The following is a 19549-nucleotide window of genomic DNA, read 5'->3' on the forward strand; positions in this document are numbered from 1 at the left end:
GTGTGTGCGTGCGTGTGTGTGTGTGTGCGTGTGTGTGTGACTAGTCCTTTGGGTGGGTGTATGAGTGTGAGCGGTCCTGTGTGTGTGTGTGTGTGTGTGTAGCTCCTCCCACCTCCTTCCTGCGGTCGCTGTTCTCCCTCTGCAGGTGCCACTTGAGGGACACGTGGGGAGACCGGGCCTGGCACTCCAGGAAGGTGGTGCTGCCCTCCACCCCATACTGCACCGTCTCCAGTGTGTTCTTATTGCCTAGCAACGCACATCCCAGTCCCATTAGTAACACCAGGGGAGGGGTGAAACGCAAACACAGAGATGACACCAATCCTGAACTGTGTGTTTAGTGCCGGTTACTATGGAAACCATATTTCTGGGGTGCTGGGGTGCTCCACCTCACCGATGGAGTTGTAGCCCCTGCACTGGCGTATGGGGTTCCCATACTTCACATCCTGCCGTCGGCTGCGTCTAGAGGGGTCAGATCAACAGTCGAGAATAACGTGTTTAACTTCACGCGCATGGGACACCTGAGCCGCCGTTATATCAGCTAGAGAATGCATGGGATAATGAGAATTGGCGTCTTCCTTCGTATTTTTTATGTAAATTAATTTAGAATCTAGCACTTTAGAATTGATTAATTTTAGAATTGAGATTCCTTTTTAAGCAGTATTAAATATTGAATTCATAGTGATTTCTTTATTTTTAAAACGTTCTTACTCATTAACTAGTTTTTACGACTCATACCCATTTGCACTTATTCCTCATGCTATCCATTTTCGGGGGTTTGAGTTCCGCTTATTGTTTGCACTACGGCGGTGCTCACCTCTTCTGGGACGCAGAGTACCGGGAGCAGGTCTTGCCGTCCCAGGCGCAGTAAGGGTCCCGGGCCAGGCAGCAGTCGGCACACACCTCCCCGTACACGTCACAGCGGTGCAGCGCCAGATGGGTCACGCCCAGCACGGAGCCCACGTACAGCTGTTGCTGCAGAGAGGTCATTGAGGTCATCAGACGAATGGGCCGGGCACGGGTTTACACCGAGACCTCGCTGGTCATAGACCCCAAGTTGGTGAACTTTTGTACGCTGTAAATAATCGCTGCTAGTTCATGTCTTTTAATCATCTAGACTAATAATAATCTGGACTATTTCGTATGAAACTATTAATGATCTAGACTATTAATATTCTAGGCTAGTTCATGTAAGACTATTAATAATCTAGATTATTGCATGTGAGTCTATTAATAATCTAGATTAGTTCATGTCAGTCTTTTAATAATCTAGACTAGTTCATGTGAGTCGATTAATAATATAGACTAGTCCATGTGAGTCTATTAATAATCTAGACTAGTTCATGTCAGACTACTAATAATCTAGACTAGTCCATGTAAAACTATGATTATCAAGACTAGTCTTTGTGAGTCTATTTATAATCTAGACTAGTCCCTGTGAGTCTTTTAATAATCTAGACTAGTCCATGTCAGACTATTAATAATCTAGACTAGTCTTTGTGAGTCTATTAATAATCAAGACTAGTCCCTTTGAGTCTATTAATAATCTAGACTAGTCTTTGTGAGTCTTTTAATAATCTAGACTAGTCCCTGTGAGTCTATTAATAATCTAGACTAGTCCATGTCAGACTATTAATAATCTAGACTAGTCTTTGTGAGTCTATTTATAATCTAGACTAGTCCCTGTGAGTCTTTTAATAATCTAGACTAGTCCATGTCAGACTATTAATAATCTAGACTAGTCTTTGTGAGTCTATTAATAATCAAGACTAGTCCCTTTGAGTCTATTAATAATCTAGACTAGTTTGTGTGAGACTATTAATAATATAGACTAGTCTATGCGAGTCTATTAATAATCTAGACTAGTGTATGTCAGACTATTAATAATCTAGACTAGTCTATGCGAGTCTATTAATAATCTAGACTATTCCATGTCAGACTATTAATAATCTAGACTAGTTTGTGTGAGACTATTAATAATATAGACTAGTTTGTGTGAGACCATTAATAATATAGACTAGTCCATGTCAGACTATTAATAATATATAGACTAGTTAATGTGAGACTATTAATAATATAGACTAGTCCATTTCAGACTATTAATAATATAGACAAGTTAATGTGAGACTATTGATAATATAGACTAGTCCATGTCAGACTATTAATAATATAGACTAGTTAATGTGAGACTATTTACCCGTTTGGAGGAGATCTTCATGCTGGTGATCGGGGTGGGAACCTGCAGAGACGGTTCACATTAGTTCACTTGATATGGTTTTATTTATTGAATGCTGGCCTTGGGCCGCAAGGACAAGGAGACGCGGACTGACCCTGAAGACCTCCACCTCCTCCAGCACCAGCTCCTCGGTGAGCAGGTCGTCCCTGGGCAGGACGATGACCTTCTGGACCGTTCCCCGATCTGGAGCAACAACAGGAGACACACAGCATGAACCACTGTCACTGGAACCTTAACCCTGTCTTTCCCCTTACCGTAGCTGCTCATATTGTTCCGCAATCAGCTAGGCTGGTGTTTTTAAATAGGATTATCATTTATTAGCATGCATTTGAAGGTATACGGTATATTATTTACTTTACAAGTACAATGCATTTTCCCAATTGCACTTAGCGTTAAACTTGTTTTTTGTCTTGTGTCTTATGTTTGAAGTGTGTATTACTGTCCATCTTGGTCAGGTTATAATATTATTACCTGGTTAAATAAAGAATATAATAATAATAATAATAATAATAATAATAATAATATAATAACATAGCTGACGACATCAAAACAGAACTTCATAAACTGCATTACATCAATATTTCTTTGGACTTGACTTTTTTTAAATGTGACGATCAAAATCATATACTATATGATGATCCACTATATTGTGCACGTATTTTTGCACAATGTCATCGATTCACATAATAAGTGTCACTGACCTGTCCCCAGGAACAGCACTTCATAGCTCCCGTCGGCGGCGGCCACCTGGTCCACGGTGATGGTGGTGAACTCATAGTCCACGTTGGTTCTGACCACCAGGGGGCGCTTGTGCACTGGGTACACAGCGTTGTACATGGTCGGGTGGTTCCTCATGAAGTTGATGACCTCGTCGGGGTAGTCCTTGGTGGACTTCATGTTGGGGGTGAACGTACCTCCGGGACACTGCGTGGACCAGGACGTTAATAAATTAAGTGTGTCTGTGTGTCTGTGTATTTTCAGTGCTTTCAGCACAGTATTTTCAGTACTGTGTTGTGTGTGTACTTCTTGTGCATGATATGTGCTGTGTTAGTTGTTGTATATGTGTACTGTGTTTGTGCGTGCACTTTAGGTTTGTTGTGAAATGTGTGGGTGTGTTTTTTTTGGTGTTATGTCTATGTGTGTGTGTGTTTTGTGTGTTTTTACTGTGTGTGTGTGTACTGAGTGTGTGTACACTGTGTTAGGTGTGTGTTATGTGAGTGTGAATGTGTTAAGTGTGTGAAATGTGTGTCTCTTTGGTGTGTGTGTATTTTTGTATGTTTTATTTCTCTGTTGTGTGTGTGTTTGTGTGTGTACGTGTGAATCTTTGTGTGTTATATGTGTGTTATATGTGTGTGTGTGTGGGTTTGTTATATCTGTGTTGGTGCATTATATCTATGTGTGTGTGTGTGTGTGTGTGTGTGTGTGTGTGTGTGTGTGTGTGTGTGTGTGTGTGTGTGTGTGTGTGTGTGTTTGTGTGTGTGTGTGTGTGTGTGTATTATATGTTTGTTATATATGTGTGTGTGTGTGTATTATAACAGTGTGTTTGTGTATGTGTGCGTGTATGTGAGTTAGTTATAACTGTGTATGTGTGTGTGTGTGTGTGACCTACAGTGCCGGGCCGCGGGTAGGGGATCTTCCCGGTGTAGGCGACCCACTGGTAGTTGGGGCCCTCCTTGTGGGCGAAGGGCCCGTTGAACACCATGCGGATGTCGGCCATGGAGTAGACACACACTGCCGAGCCTTTAAACACCGACCTGATGGGGGGGGAAGAGAGAGAGCGAGAGAGAGAGAGAGAGAGAGAGAGAGAGAGAGAGAGAGAAGAGCGGGGGGGTCAACAAGGAAACCAACGGGTATCCACGGTGATCGAGTCCCTCCTGAGAAAAAGATAAAGATCCCAGTTCCGCCCTCTACCTCTTTGCTTTTACTTCCTCGGACAGCTACGGCGCTATGACAAAATAATCTCCCTAAAGGCCATCCTCATCCTCACCATCATCATGAAATACATCATCATGAACATCGTCATCATCATCATCATCATCAACATCGTCAACAACCCTCATCATCATCGTTACACCCGGCCCGCGCTTTGAAGAGAGCGCTCGCGTGATGACGATGACGAAGATGATGTCTGACACGGTGACTCCCAAACGCCCACGTCCTGATTAACATAACCACCAGCGCCAGGCGGGCCGCCGGGCAGGCGGGCGCGCCGCGAGCCGTGGGTGTGCTTGTGTTTGCAGAGCCTGTCAGAGGGCTCTGTCATTAGCGTAGTCTCCCCGTTCGCTTGGCTTCAGCGCGGTGCTGCGTTGGTTAGGGAGCCTTGAAGGGGGGGGGGGGGGGGGCAACAATAACTGAAAAAAAAAAACAAGCCTCAGTGCCTCCGTGTTGTTTGAGGATGCAAAACGTCCGTTTTGCATCCTCAAAACAACACGGAGGCACTGAGGCTTGTTTTTTTACTACGGCTGGGAAGTAAAACGGCGTACCGCGCCTTCTCGACGGCTCTTGGTGAAAGTGCGTCTTTGTGGGTGTTGACTGTGCGCTGGTAATTTCTCTCCTCCCCCACCTGCGTTGACCTGCGTTCCTAGCAGGAGAGAGGCTTCCTCTGCGATAAAACCATCGTGTGTGGTTTGTTTTGTTTGGAGTCTTGGTTTTCCGTCAGAACATATGGAATATAGCTTCTGTTTGGGGGGGGGGGGGGTTCAGCCTCAGTGAATGTAGATGAAAAGCATGCAAACTGCAGGAAGAAGGAAGAAGGAACCCCCCTCCCCCCATAACCCCATAGGCCCCCTTCATAAAACACACAAAGAGCTTCCTTCTTGTGCGTGTCTCTGGTGCTTAAGTGCTGCTACAGAGGGGGGGGGGGAGGACCTTACCCTGAGACGGAGAACACTGCGTAGATGACCGGGTTCCTGGTGTCCTGGGTGGGCTGGATGTACACGTCCCCTGGGAGAGACAAGAGGGTCAGTATCTGCAGTCAGGCGAGGCCAGAACTGAAAGCACGCTTTCTTTAGACAGTAGCCTGGAAGTCCATCGAAAGAATAGCAGGTCCTAGGAAATACGGTTAAAGACAACGCGGTTATGGTCTGTCCCTGTGCTCTGCATCGTAGCAGCTCGTAGTGTCCCTGCTTTCGATCGGTCCTCAGGGAGTCTAGAGCAGCTCCGACTCTTCTGTGAACCGTGAGAGAGTTCCTACAGAGTGTTGAGGTGTTGCTGTTGCCATCGGCTTCAAGGGTCTCGCTGTAGATCCCCGATCCAAACACCTTTTGAGCTAGGAAACTCCGTTGTCTCGGAGGGTAAAACGACCGATAGGGAAACCTGTGATGTAGCATAGCTTTAATAGCAGCCATGTGCAAACCATCTTTATGGATGAGGCGCCTCAACCCAGCCTATCCTATGATGGCTTATAATGAGAGAAAAGTGCAAGGCCAAAAAACAATGGCAGGGAAATCTGAGTCAGTTTTGTGTAGAGCGTCTGAATGCAATACCACGGAACGGATTCCCTGTTGAAAGTGAATCTACGATTAACGTCTCCAGCGGGCGCCCTGAAAGGCCCCTGATCAGCTGGTTCACATTCGCTTCCAGATTGAGGAATCAAACAAAGGAAGGGCATTCGGCCAACTGTTTGATTCATATTTAGGATCAACACGAAACTCCTTGACCTCATTTACTTGGACGCCCTTCTCTTGGTCATAAATTAAGTGCAGAGCAAAGCGATACCTTTGAAAACACAGTGTAATAAAAAGAGCAACGTGAAACCCTTTAATGTTGCATATTACTTTGTTTTTCGGAGCGTCAGAGGAAGGAACCCGATCTATCCTCCTAAGTGTAACTCAGTCCTGACAGTGCATGCCCAAAGAATCAACAAGAGGACGGCTAACACTACCCTGCTTGTGTCGAGAGGTACATTTTGGGCTACATATATGCCGTTTATTCAGGGAGAAAACATTGTTGAAACCCATGTTTTTTTAAAATACAATTGCAAGAAAACCCTCTAAAAAAAAGCCCATCTCATTTGTCAGGTTGTCAACGTGACAGATGACGGCCGCAAACAATACGGGGAGTCTGCTTTTGGCAGAGCCAGCGGAGATTCATAAGCCATCTGACGCCGGTCTGACAGGGCTCCTGGCGACACGCTGACAGGACGGGAAAAGGGAGAAGATAATCCAGGAGAGAACTGGAACAAGTTGCACCATTCTATTCCCTGTTTTTCTGATGTGTCAGATCCTATGGAGATTCCCTGAGGGCCTTTGGGTATCAGGTTGGAACACACAGGCAGCAGTGTGCTCTGTAGACACTCCTTACTGGACGGGATATTATGCTGAGGTGAGTGAATACAGAAGACGGCTAGACAGCCCTTATCGACAGACAGAAAGAAGCACGCGGACAGACAGACAGGCAGGCTGGCCGACATACCGGCAGGCAGACAAACAGTCTGACAGACAAACTGTCAGACTGGGAATGATATATAATCTGAGTTGTTCTGTTTGCTTAATGAGCACTGTGGCTTAAAAACCCAAATACAAGCCTCGTACCAGAGGAAAACCACCAGCAGGAAGGAACCGTATTATCCTCACATACACGCAGACGGGAACCGGTGGAACTTGAGAACCAAAAAGGAGAACATTTCCCCCATGGATGCATTTTTAGAACAGGAATGAGAATCGCGCTGACATAAATGATCATTCCCTCTGACAGACTACATCCTACCTCATATTTTTTCTACCCTTTTTATTTTTTATCCCTTTTATTTCTTGGAACTTTTTGTGTGCTCCATTTCTCTGTCCGGGTAAACGACTGGGATGCGTTCTCCCTGAACCCCCCCAGCCTTCCTCAACATCTGTATCTACTCCAGGTCCCCTCGTGGAGCCTCTTGTTACTGAAGCATGGGCCTGAGCTCCATCCCGCGGCAGTAACAACTGGAGACATGGATCATTTCCCCGGGACCCCTTGCGGTGGTGCGGCATGGGGGACCCGGTCAGCAGCAGCCCACTGGCTGCCCCCCTCTCAAGAGTCAGCAGCGTAGGTCCAAGAAGAACCCTTTCTGCTCTCAGACTACCCACGCTGCAACGAACAGAGCCGGGGAGAAGGAGCTCCTCGACAGCACCCTGACATTTCCACATGGATTCTCTTAGAGTTAGAGTTACCTACAACAACAGATCTCACAAGCAAACCTTGTTGTAAAAAGATTAGAAAACATTACAACCTTTCCGCCGTAGTCCTCTTCTAAGGAGTAATCTAGAATATTTATAAATCAAGCCGATATGTATCAAGCACCAACTACACCCATTTGAAACAGGAAACTACAACTAGCACAGTCAGAGAGGACAGGGCTCCTGAGTCGTGCCTGAAACCAATTTCTCGGTCTGTTTCCGTCTGTGAGTGATGGACGCAGGCAGGGAGTCGACTGCACCCCAGGGTGCCAGAGTGATGATGAGGCAGCCCCCTTGAAGGCTCTATTCATTACACAGGTTTGGCACAGGTTTTCACTACACATCTTCATCAACACCACCACCACCACAATCACCACCACCACCACCACCACAACAGTCTCCACCACCACCACCACCTTCACCACCATCACAATCACCACCACCACTACCACCACCAACACCACCACCAACACCACAGACACCCCCACCACCTTCACCATCACAACCTCCAACACCACCACCACCACCTTCACAATCCCAATCACCACCAACACCACCACCACCTTCACCATCACAATAACCACCACCACCACCACCAACACCACAGACACCCCCACCACCTTCACCATCACAACCTCCAACACCACCACCACCACCACCTTCACAATCCCAATCACCACCAACACCACCACCACCTTCACCATCACAATCACCAGCACCATCATTACCACTACCAACACCACCATTATCACCACCACAATCACCACCACCACCACCACCTCCTTTACCCCCACCACCATCACCACTACGCCAATCAGCCCCTGTTTGCACACACAGACCTCCACCATCTCTCTTTATCCCTATGGGTGGTTTCTCTTCTATTTCTCTCGCATTAGCAGCAGACCAAGCAGCAGACATAGCACCATGTTGGAGTGAGGGGAATACGATACAGGAAGCACGGCTCGCGGCCGGAGAATCCGTGGTGAGATTCACATTGCAACTGACAAGTCTTGGCCACAGGGTCTAAAGAATATCAACAGTTTTCATCCTCCTCCTTCATGTATTTATTTCCACCTCTTTAAACCCCTTCCAGACATGTTGTTTTGCATTCTTGTTGTTTCAGAGGTTGGAGATTAAAGTGAAAGTGAAACCTTTGTTCTTTCAGGTTAGTACCAGCCTGGAGCTAACTCTCCCTAACTCCGTCTGTCCCTGCAACAGCTCAGCTATGTTACAAATATTTGGATTCCAAAAATCAAAACAAAATTGATTCTTTCCCAAGAGGAATGAAAATAGATTATAATTGGAAAGAGTTCAATAATATCTCGGGAAGCGCAGTCCTATGGAAAAGCAATCCATCAGACGTGATCCCGCTGACTTTGGTCGGTCAACAGAGAGAACAACGTAAATGTCTCAATAAACTTCTACAGATGTGTTTATCTACGTACGGAGACACATCCGACGCTGGCGTAACTGTGGTGGCTAAGGTGCACGGAAACGTTGAGTCAGTACAGAACGCAGACTCACGGAGCTCGTCGAAGTGCGTCTCGATGCCGTCCGCCCCAGGCACCGAGCAGATGAGCCGGGCCTTCAGGAACGTGCTCCACTTGTTCACCAGACAGCAGTGGCCCCCGTCGTCGTTCTGCAGGGAAAGGCAACGCACACCACGTGTTTTTATTTGCACACACACACACACACGAACGAACGAATGAATGAACACACACACACACACACACACACACACACACACACACACACACACACACATGAATGAATGAATGACCACACACACACACACACACAAACAAATGAATGAACACACACACACACACACACACACACACACACACGAATGAATGAACACACACACACACACAAACGAATGAATGAACACACACACACACACACACACACACACACACACACACACACACACACACACACACACACACATATACATCTCGTAGTGAACTGAGTCACCCAGGGGGTGACAGCAGCTGCTTGATTCACTGGCCTGGACGGGCTCGGAGGAGAGATCCGTGTTAACGAAATGTTAATAAACCTGTGGGGGGACTTGGCGTGTGCGTCCGAGAGCCGGGCCAAACTTCGACTGGCCGCTCGGAAAATGACGCCGAGGGAGAACGATTAATGGAGCAGAACTCTTAACACACTGACACACGCTGACACACAGGCACACACGCAGTCAAGATTCAACCGTTCTCAGCTGGAAATAAACTGCTTGCTTTGCAGGGGTGCAGATGAACTGTAACATTCAAATAAAGAAAAAACTCTATTTTTACAGTTTTCTGCTTGTATCTCTACAGGTACCTGACATTGTTTTCCTTAACCCTGTCTATTCTGGGCAACGTGTTTACTGGAAGAACACATTCCTGGAGGTTGTGATGAAAAGACGAGGTGGCTGGTGACGGACAGGGGGACTACCTCTTAGGGTGGTGCATGATGTTGTGCAGTGGAGAAGTGAGGATTTAAAAAAAAAGAAGATATCCATTCGTCTGGTGTTGATGTATTCCTGGAGGGATGTTAACTTTCTGCCATATGGACACCCTCACAAAGTCTAGCTCAAGATGTGGCTTATTTAGAGTACTCTACATCTTGAGTTGCAGAAGTTATTTATGTTTTTTAAGATTTATTTTTGCATTTTTTTATGCTTGGGTATGCGTGGCAGGAAACAACTGATCAGACACTGATTGAAGATGCAGCAGGATAATAAATCAGAACTCACCAGGCAGATCCGGCCTATCCTGGACTGAGCCATGGGGCTCTGGCCCATCTCTGACGACTTCTCCCGGAAGAAGAAGTACAGCTTATCGTCGTTCTTCTGCGTGCTGTCTGGGATGAGGTGTGCGTGGATGAACGTGGGGTCTGGAAGGGAGCAACAAGAAGCAGGGTTTAGAGTGAGTGGTGCTTCAGAGCAGAGGTGCCAGACACACACACAGACACACAGACACAGGCAGGCAGGTAGACAGACGGAAAAGAAGAAAGAATGATAGAAAGGAAAGACAGACAGAAAGGGCTGAAGAATGGAAGAGAGCCAGAAAGACAAAGGGAGACATAACTGGCTGAACTGCCTTGTATGAATGAATGAATGATTGAATGAACGAGCATGGCTCACTGCTTGACTGAATGAATGTGGGGAGAGGAAAAGAATGGGGCTAATTGTTGCATCGGGACAATGGTGGGCCTGGAAGCCCAGGAGCCATTTTGAAAGCCCTTCATTATGTTGTCCCCGGTTACAGCAGTCAATACGGCAGCAGGGATCCTCTCCCGCCGGCTGACTTAGTAGGTCACGGCTGGACTCCGCGCCCTGGGTGCTGCACCCCGCTGCCCCCGACCAGAGGGCCACATGGGGGAGAGCCAGAACATGGTGGAGGGGGAGGGGGGTGTGTGTTCCCACGTGTGTGTGTGTGTGTGTGTTTGTGTGTGTGTGTGTGTGTGTGTGTTTATGCGTGCGCATCTGCGTATGTGTGTGCACGAGTGTGTGCACGCGTGAGAGTGTGTGTGTGTGTCTGTGTACGGGGGTCTGAGTTTGTGTGTGTGTGTCTGAGGGTCTGTGTTGGTGTGTGTGTGTTTTGGGGGTCTGTGTTGGTGTGTGTGTGTGTGTGTGTGTGTCTGGGGGTGTTGGTGTGTGTGTGTTTTGGGGGTCTGTGTTGGTGTGTGTGTGTGTGTGTGTCTGAGGGTCTGTGTTGGTGTGTGTGTGTTTTGGGGGTCTGTCACTAAGCACTGTGCCCCTATGCACTGTGATGCTACATGCTACTGCAACATGCTATAGTATCTTATAGAACTAAGCACTGTGGACATATGTACTGTGATGCTACATGCTACTGCAACATGCTATAGTATCCTATAGAACTAAGCACTGTGTTGGTGTGTGTGTGTGTGTGTGTGTCTGGGGGTCTGTGTTGGGGGACATGATGAGTCAACACGGTTGATTAGCAGGACTCAGGTGTCCAGATCCTAGAGGAGCTCCACTGGGGAGCCGTTGTCCGGGCAACAGAGCCAAAAGGGAAAATGTGGGCCCCAGGCGGTGGTAAGGGGCTGAGGGTACGTGTGTGTGTGTGTGTGTGTGTGTGTGTTAGGGCGTGTGATTGATGTGCCAGTTGCTCCATCCCCCTCCCCCCCCCCCCCGCCCCCCAAAAAAACCCCACGCCCTTGCAACCTTTAAAACACTGTGACAATCATGGTTCATCATTAGCTTGCGGCAGCTCCAGCGCTAGCGCCGCGATCCGTCTCCATTAGCGTTGACGTTGACTCTGGAAACATCCATTAAAGCTACCGGTTCTCTCTGCGTACTCAGAGGAGCCAGAAGATATCGACGGACAGGACGCGGCAGGGATCGCAAAACCCTCTCAGGTCAAAGTGGACGTAAAACACGATAGAGACGTGATCCATTGACAATGACGAGGCAGACTGAGGGAAGATCAATGGCCGTGAAGAGAGATGGGTGGGAGGATTACCGTTCAGCCATCTGGAGTTGTACTGATCGGTCCTCATGGCAGTCTGCTTCCCGAGCGTGCGGAATATGGCCGAGTCGGTGCCCATGAAGTCGATGTACACCCCAGCGTACAGCTCTCCATCTGGCGCACAGAGGGAAGGATGTGTGTGAGGCAGCTTCCATCATCAAATTAATAGCCTCTGTTTATTGGTCTCTAATTAGTGAAGCAGGTGTGATTCGTCTTAATAACCTAGAATAATGGGATGACTAAAGATGTGTCTGCAGCTGAAATAATGAGATAAAACACAAACATTAATACTGCTACTACTATTGCTACTACTACTACTACTACTACTAATAAATATATGCCAATGAGAGCTGGTCCTGGTATTTACAGCGGTGATTTGCAGCGGCCGAATTGCAAAGTGTATATTGAGCACGAAAGCTTTGCTCAAGTCAGCTGGAACTAAGCACATATGGCATGGCACAACAGAGGGAATTCTCTTTCAATCTAGCTCAATATCTCTCTCTCTCTAACGTACACACACACACACACACAATGGTGCACGCACAGACCACACACACGTGCGCACACACACGCATGCAAGTGCAAACAAACACAAACACAAACACATACACACACACACACACACACACACACACACACACACACACACACACACACACACACACACAGTGCTGAAGGTCGTTGGTCTACAGCCTTTTGTGACCACCTGCAAGCTGCTGCTGACAGGCCGGACCACCCACCGTGAGCACACTTAACTTCACAACACTTCCAAGTCCATCATTCAATTTGACCCACCGTTAAAAGCAAGAGAAAATAACACAGCAAAAGTCGGCCATCCCAACATGATAGTTCAACCACAGTGAAATGATTCAATATAAAATAAATAATAAAGGAGTTGGCCCTGGTTTCATAGTATAGTGTTGCATAAAAGATAATCCAGTTTTCCATGGTTTGTTAAAACATTGCTCCAACTCATAACAACAAAAGATTAAGATTTTCTTGCAGACTAAAGTTATTCCCTCTTATGGAGAATTGATCTGAATCAATAAGACCCCGTTGGTCTATGCAGAGACCAGTGAATTATTTTTGTGAGGAATAGCCCTTTGGGACTGGGGCTGACTGGAAAGTACTAGAAACCTGCCTAGTTTTACGGTAAGAAAGCCTCTCAAAAGTGCCTGTGTAGAGAGAGTGGAGGAAAAAAAGATACTTACTAATCAATGCTGAGACACTGTTGAGTTTGGGGTCGTACGGACATTTGCCTTTCCCAGAATCCACTTTGCCTGGCTCTAGACGAAATATGTATTGCTGAAACGGGAAAAAGGATTAGGAGAAAAAATCAATAATACTTCAACTACTTTTCCACCGTTTCATCACTTTTGTTAGATTTCATACACAGCGCATGGATCGATGTTACTGTTGTTACTGGACCCACTTCAAGTCAATTATTGCGTTGTTACATTTGATTTAACAATACATTGTTACATCATACATGCGGTACTCCGAAGGCAGCGATGGCGTTTCACATGGACAATGTGCTCAATTGGGGGGCAGCTAGAAAGAGAGGTTACCGGGGACAGGGGGGGGGGGGGGTACTGCTATTGTAGAGCCATCAACAGATACACAATGACATCCATTAGGGGTTGAGGGGTAGAGTGACATCAGCGTGGTCCTGACATACGCGGGGGGGGGGCAGCCATTACGGTTTAAGTTCCCCGTCGGCATGCTTTTGCTGTTCGTGGCCCGCGATTGGACGCCGTCTCTCGACAGATGAGCGGGACGCGCTCAGCGTCTGTGTCAACACTCTCTCCTCAGGGTGCGTTGGGGAGTCTGCGTCGTCTGAGGCTTCAAGAGACGCTGCACACTAGCCTGATAACGAGCACTCTACTCAACCTCTTGGAAAATGTCTGACCGAAAGCTAAAGCAAAACAACTACTTGACTCGACATCAGTCTCAGGTATTTCTATTCGTCGCTTAATCACGGTTAAGAAGGACTAGTAAAATATCAAATGCTTTGATGGCTGTGAGCTTTGGCTGGGCTAGACTCATCCACCACTGTTTTATAGGGCTTCGTTCCTAGCCGGGACCAACCCAAACAGCTTGGCAGCATGTTGAAGGATCATCGCTGTGTCTGCCAGCCCTGCTGATCGTAATCCTTTATCGGACGTTTCAATGAAACTCACAATTTGACAAAGTAGTGATTCGGTAGCCTGGCAATGTAATCGCGTCTTTTAAGTGCGTCATGTAGCATCAATGTTGAAGCGATTCTGACGGCCGTTGGATCTGCCTCTAGAGAAACGTCGGCGTGATTGGCTAATGTGAGAGGCGGGTGCCATCCTGGCGGTTCCTGGCAGCCCACCTGTGCCTCCATAGGGCCTGCTGTGGAGCTGTAGTCGACCGCGCGATTGGTTCTGCTTCCAGACTGGGGGTTCTGTAGGTGGAGGGAGCCCTATGAACAAGACACATGGCACAGCGGGCCGTCCAATTACTGAGAGCCCTCCTTCAAGCCGTACCCAACAGCCTGAGACCACCCCCCTCTCAGCAGCCCACCCAGAGATGCTCTCCACACGGACACACTGAAGGGAGAATAATCAGTACAAAATAAAAGTCCAGAAGGCCTTTACGGCGAAGCAGATGAGAAAGGAAACACAGAGAAGATATAACTGGAAGCGATGAGTCCTTTTGAAAAGTGACTGCAGAAGAGAGCAACGGTGGGCAGCCATGAAGTAGTGACTCGGTGAGTGTGTGTACAGCAATAGTTTATTTACAGCTCTACAAGACTCAAGCTGGTAGTTAGATGGAGAAGCATGCCATGCCTTAGAGTCACAGATGCAAACACAAGGAACAAACAAGGGGTGGATGTTATTGAAAGAGAGGAAAAAAGCCCTTCGCAGGAAATTCGGTGCAAGTCATTCCTTCTATAAAGATTCACATTTTCCACAGCTTGGATAAGCAGTTTTGACAAATTCCCTTATTTTTTCAAAGATGAAAGTGACCAACGTCCTATGAACGGTGGTTTCGTAGGACAGATGTTTAGTGTTTATCCTGTATCAATAACTATGTGCTGTTGCTCTTACAGTCTGTATGACATTAATAATCCCGTGACATGTGGTGGGAATCGGACCAAAAGGTCACAGGGATCATAAACATTTGGGTTCAGTACATAGAAATAGAAATTCTTCACTTAATCCTCTTATGTGGTTAGATAGCTTAATCAAGAATGGCAATAAACTCCTTTCAGGGCTTTTAACTGTTAAAATAAGCAATCAATGGCATGCAACAATAGTAGGACATGAACATATCATCACATTAACAACAGAAAGAACAATCACATTGAAGGAAGGACATTACTTCAGACTCCTTCTCCAATACCATGTTGTGGTCTCACTGGTATTTCTTTCGCACTAAATAAAGGAACTTTATTTAGCGCATGACCAAACTTTTTCATTTAACCGGAAAGTGGAGTCACCTAAAAAAATGATTGAGAAAGAAATCTCAAGGGCAAACTGACCGAGGACTGCAGGATGTGCCAAGACCCCACCGTACGACAAGAGGGGCTGAGCTCCTAGCAAACCCCTGTGTTGACGCACGGCAGACGCAAGGCAGCGATTGGTGACGCGCGGCCACGCCGCTCGCTGGCCTGCGGAGAAGAGGCGGGAGGCGCGGAGCCCGGAGACCGCCCTACGTTGAAACGCGAGCCCTTTCATTAAACCGCCCTGAGACTAAACAGGCAGAAGGCCGGACCCGGCCCGGGAGAACGCCGCTGCTAGGGCTGCTCTGAACGGCTGCTCTGAACGGCTGCTCTGAACGGCTGCTCTGAATGGCTGCTCTGAACGGCTGCTTGACTAGAGCGGGAGAGGGAGGGAGGGAGGGTGGGAGGGAGGGTGGAGCGAGAGAGAGAGGGAGAGAGGGAAAGAGGGTGGGAGAGAGAGGAAGAGAGGGAGAGAGGGAGAGATAGAAAAGGAGGGAGGAAGCGAGAGTCAGAGGGAGGGGGAGTGATGGACGATGGGAGGGAGAGATAGAAAAGGAAGGAATGAGGGCAGGAGGGAGGAAGCGAGAGTCAGAGAGGGAAGGAGGGAACAAGGGAGAGTCAGAGGGAGAGGGGGAGGGAGGGAGGTAGAGAGGGTTAGAAAAAAAAAGGAAGGGATTTAGGAGGAGATAGAGACAGATACAGAGGAAGGGTTGGAGGGAGAGAGTTAGAGAGGGAGGGAGGGAGAAAGGGAGGGAGGGAGAAAGAGGGATGGAGGGAGAGAGAAAGGGGAGGGAGAAAGGCAGGGAGAGAGAGAGAGAGAAAGAGTGAGGGAGTAAGGTAGGGAGAAAGGGAAAGTGAGAGAAAGAGGGAGAGCAAGAGAACGAGGGAGGGGGGGAGCTACAAGGCTGGTGATGGATGAGAGGCTACATCGGTAATGATGGCCTTTCAGAGGCTCTCAGACGGCCGGAGAGACAAGCCACAGGCGGCTTGGAAACAGGTGAGGGGGTCGGGTGTGTGTGTGTGTGTGTGTGTGTGTGTGTGTGTGTGTGTGTGTGTGTGTGTGTGTGTGTGTGTCCGGCGGGCTATGCTTTACATATCCTGTCAGCGTGCCGTCCCCAGCGGGAGGATACGATCGGTGTTCCGCTTCGCTCTCTGAGGCGGTGCTTAGCCGGCTCACTAATTGCAAGTGGGTGGAAATGACAGGGAGCCTGAGCAGACGCCCTGTGGTACGGACGCTATGACGCTCAGGGCCGGGGTCGCTCCGGAGACACCGATCTCTGGGGCGAATGCCTTGGTCGCTCCAGTAAAACAATTTCTGGGTTGCTCCAGAGACACCGACCCAGGCAGTCGGTCCAGAGACCGGTGTCTCTAGACCGACTGCCTGGGTCGCTCCTGACAGAGACACCGATCTCCGGAGCTATTGCCTGGGTCGCTCCAGAGAAATCGACCTCTGGAGCCAATAACTGGGTCGCTCCAGAGACACCAATCTCTGGAGCTACTGCCTGGGTCGCTCCAGAGAAAACGCAGATCAGCGTGGAGGAACGAGGGTGTCTCAGGAAAATGTGATGGAATTGAAAATCTAATAAAAAGCATATCACATATTTGTGTGAATCACTGCTCACATTAATAGTACGCTGCTTACACGGCCTAGGGGGATGAAACAGCCCGAAGCCAACAGAGCAGGGAACGAGAATGCTTGATGGAGATTCTTTACAGGTATCGCGAGTGTGGCCATGATGACCTCAATCCCGTGAATGGAAGCAAAATGCCCGATTCGGACAACATCCATTCAAACCGAGTGACCGCCTCCTTAAAGACCTCTAGTGCGTGATGGAACGGGACTCGATGCAAGCCAAGGACAGATGTAAGATGAAGAAAAATAAATAAACCTGCAGCCAATGAAACCGAAGAGCAAGAAGCAGATTGCGGATGACCCCCCGGGGATTGATTGAAAGATATTGTGTTCAAAGCAGGACAGGGCAAAGGTCAAAGACGTCTCCATGGACGCACTCCTGAGTCTTGAGTTACCTGGGACCTGCGGCCCCGGTCCACGTAGGTGCAGATGGGGTTGTAGGCCCCCGTCCCACACACATACAGGTGGGTCCGGTTCCAGGGCTCAATCAGACGGATGAAGTTTCCACATTCTCCCTGTGAGAGAGAGAGAGAGAGAGAGAGAGAGAGAGAGAGAGAGAGAGAGAGAGAGAGAGAGAGAGAGAGAGACAAAGAGAGAGAGACAAAGAGAGAGAGACATAGAGAGAGAGACATAGAGACAGATAGAGAGAGAGAGAGAGAGAGAGAGAGAGAGAGAGAGAGAGAGCAGGCAGAGACTTAGCAGGGTTAGGGAATAACAGGAGAAACCCTATAGGTTTCCGATCCATAAACAAATTTAAACATTTTGATCTTGAACATGCACTGCGAAAGAATTGAAAAAACGTTCTGTAAAACACAGAGGACGCGCCTATGATTAATACCCTGCGCTTTGGCCCGAAACCCGGACACATCCATTATTATGTTGTATGTTTCACAGCTCTCTCTCGTTGGCCTACTGGCTCACTGTTCTCACACAGCCAGGGCCTTCGCTGGGAGGGAAAAGAGTTTCCATATACTGCACTAGTGTTGATGAAGCAGCAGACTTAGGTCTGCTGCTTCCAAGTGAGCCGGTGACTGTTGCGAGATTAAGGGGAAATCAAAGCGAGTGAAGAGAATCATTAAGCAAAAGGATGATTCAATCTTAACTTTAGACACTTGACTAATAACAGCATTTCAATAGCCAGCAGGGCTTTTCGTAGTTTGTGACACAATACCAAATTCTCTTAATCAAAGTAAAATTTCATGGAAATCACAGATTGTGAGATGTAGTCTGTAAAAGCTGGCTACGTAAAATATGCTTTAAGAGCACTTGCGAGCTTACTCCCCATTACATCAGAGACAGGTTAGCTCAGTAAAACGAATTGGATGGATTAATAAAAAACTGAAAAGAGAGACATATCAATTTGGCAAATCCTCATCTGTCAATGAGCAGACACATTCTGAGTGCAAATTTGTGAGTGTTGATTATGCGTTTACACATGTGTGCGTACTTGTCATGTTCATTGCACATTGCAACTCCCCTCGACACACACACATACACACGCACACGCACACACACACACACACACACACACACACACACACACACACACACACACACACACAGAAAGCACAGCGGGCATGATTGCCTTTGACCTCGTGGCTGGGCTGACATTCTGTGTGAATTGCTTTCTGAGTTGTCATCATCAGTCATCCTCTAAAGAGGGGGCAGGTCTCCCCATGGCCCCTTTTTATTTCTTATTTTGGAGATGACATTCCTAGTATGTCTCTTTTCCATGTCTCTCCGACACAAACGCAACATGCACGAGCGCACATGCGTAACACAACACACGCACACACACACACACACACACACACACACACACACACACACACACACTTGTACATGTACGGGCACACCGGCCAACACTGTGCAGCCTACGGGGTGGGGAGAGGCGCGGGTCAGCGAACATGTACAAATGAGCATTCCAGTTGGATAAACAGCGGTCTGCTCCGCCGGTACCAGCAGGGGAGAACCAGCTTATTATCCAAACGCCCCATCATCACTCCCTGGGTGCTCACAGCCGGGCCGAGCTCGTAGGAGGAGGTGTGTGGATGGGGGGTTGGGGGAGGTTGAGGGGGTAAGGGTGAACATGTGTGAGCCAATGAAAAGAAAAAGTCACGCAAGGATCTGTTTTTACCATGAATTTGAATGTCGAATTTGAATTGATTTCCTTTTGGGGGGGGGGGGCTGTTCACGGTAGTTGTGCAGTTGTAACCGACGGTGGTAAATCTGTATTCCGAATTAACCTCAATGACTAAAGTCAAGCAGAAGAAGGGGCCACATTTGGTACCGTTTTTGTTTTCATTTCCTTTTCTATCCTATCAGAATATATCTAAATATGCGTGTGATGCGCAGTCAAGCCCAACAGTCAATCAACCCTATTGGATGTTGCTGCGACCTCCACTGTTTGAGCTGCGGCTAAATCGCTGGCAGCTGTAGGTAATCAGCAATCAGGGATGCACAGACAATAAATAAAGTCTGAGAGGCGCTCTCCTGCAGCGCTGAAGGGCCTTCTTCAGAGGCCTCGGCGCCACATTTACATTTCTGAGCTCCCCGGGTTCCTGGAGAAATGAACTTCAGGTGTGC

The 19549-nt window shown here is 47.8% G+C and overlaps 1 protein-coding gene across 1 annotated transcript in view; it reads right to left on the reverse strand.

The window, feature by feature from the left end:
• sema3fa (sema domain, immunoglobulin domain (Ig), short basic domain, secreted, (semaphorin) 3Fa) overlaps positions 1–19549 on the reverse strand; it is a 50307-nt gene that overhangs the window by 3321 nt on the left and 27437 nt on the right. Inside the window, exons 5-18 of the mRNA XM_079747265.1 lie at positions 17359–17478; positions 14218–14307; positions 13073–13166; positions 11856–11975; positions 10124–10263; positions 8908–9022; positions 5107–5176; positions 3843–3987; positions 2935–3157; positions 2328–2416; positions 2195–2236; positions 815–972; positions 392–459; positions 113–246 (exon numbers count right to left, since the gene is read on the reverse strand). Of these exons, the coding sequence (XP_079603391.1) occupies positions 113–246; positions 392–459; positions 815–972; positions 2195–2236; positions 2328–2416; positions 2935–3157; positions 3843–3987; positions 5107–5176; positions 8908–9022; positions 10124–10263; positions 11856–11975; positions 13073–13166; positions 14218–14307; positions 17359–17478 (1608 nt within the window). The remainder of the gene's footprint in view (positions 1–112; positions 247–391; positions 460–814; positions 973–2194; positions 2237–2327; positions 2417–2934; positions 3158–3842; positions 3988–5106; positions 5177–8907; positions 9023–10123; positions 10264–11855; positions 11976–13072; positions 13167–14217; positions 14308–17358; positions 17479–19549) is intronic.

Source organism: Pollachius pollachius (genome assembly GCF_949987615.1).
Source record: "Pollachius pollachius genome assembly, chromosome: 12".
NCBI classification, from domain to species: Eukaryota; Metazoa; Chordata; class Actinopteri; order Gadiformes; family Gadidae; genus Pollachius; species Pollachius pollachius.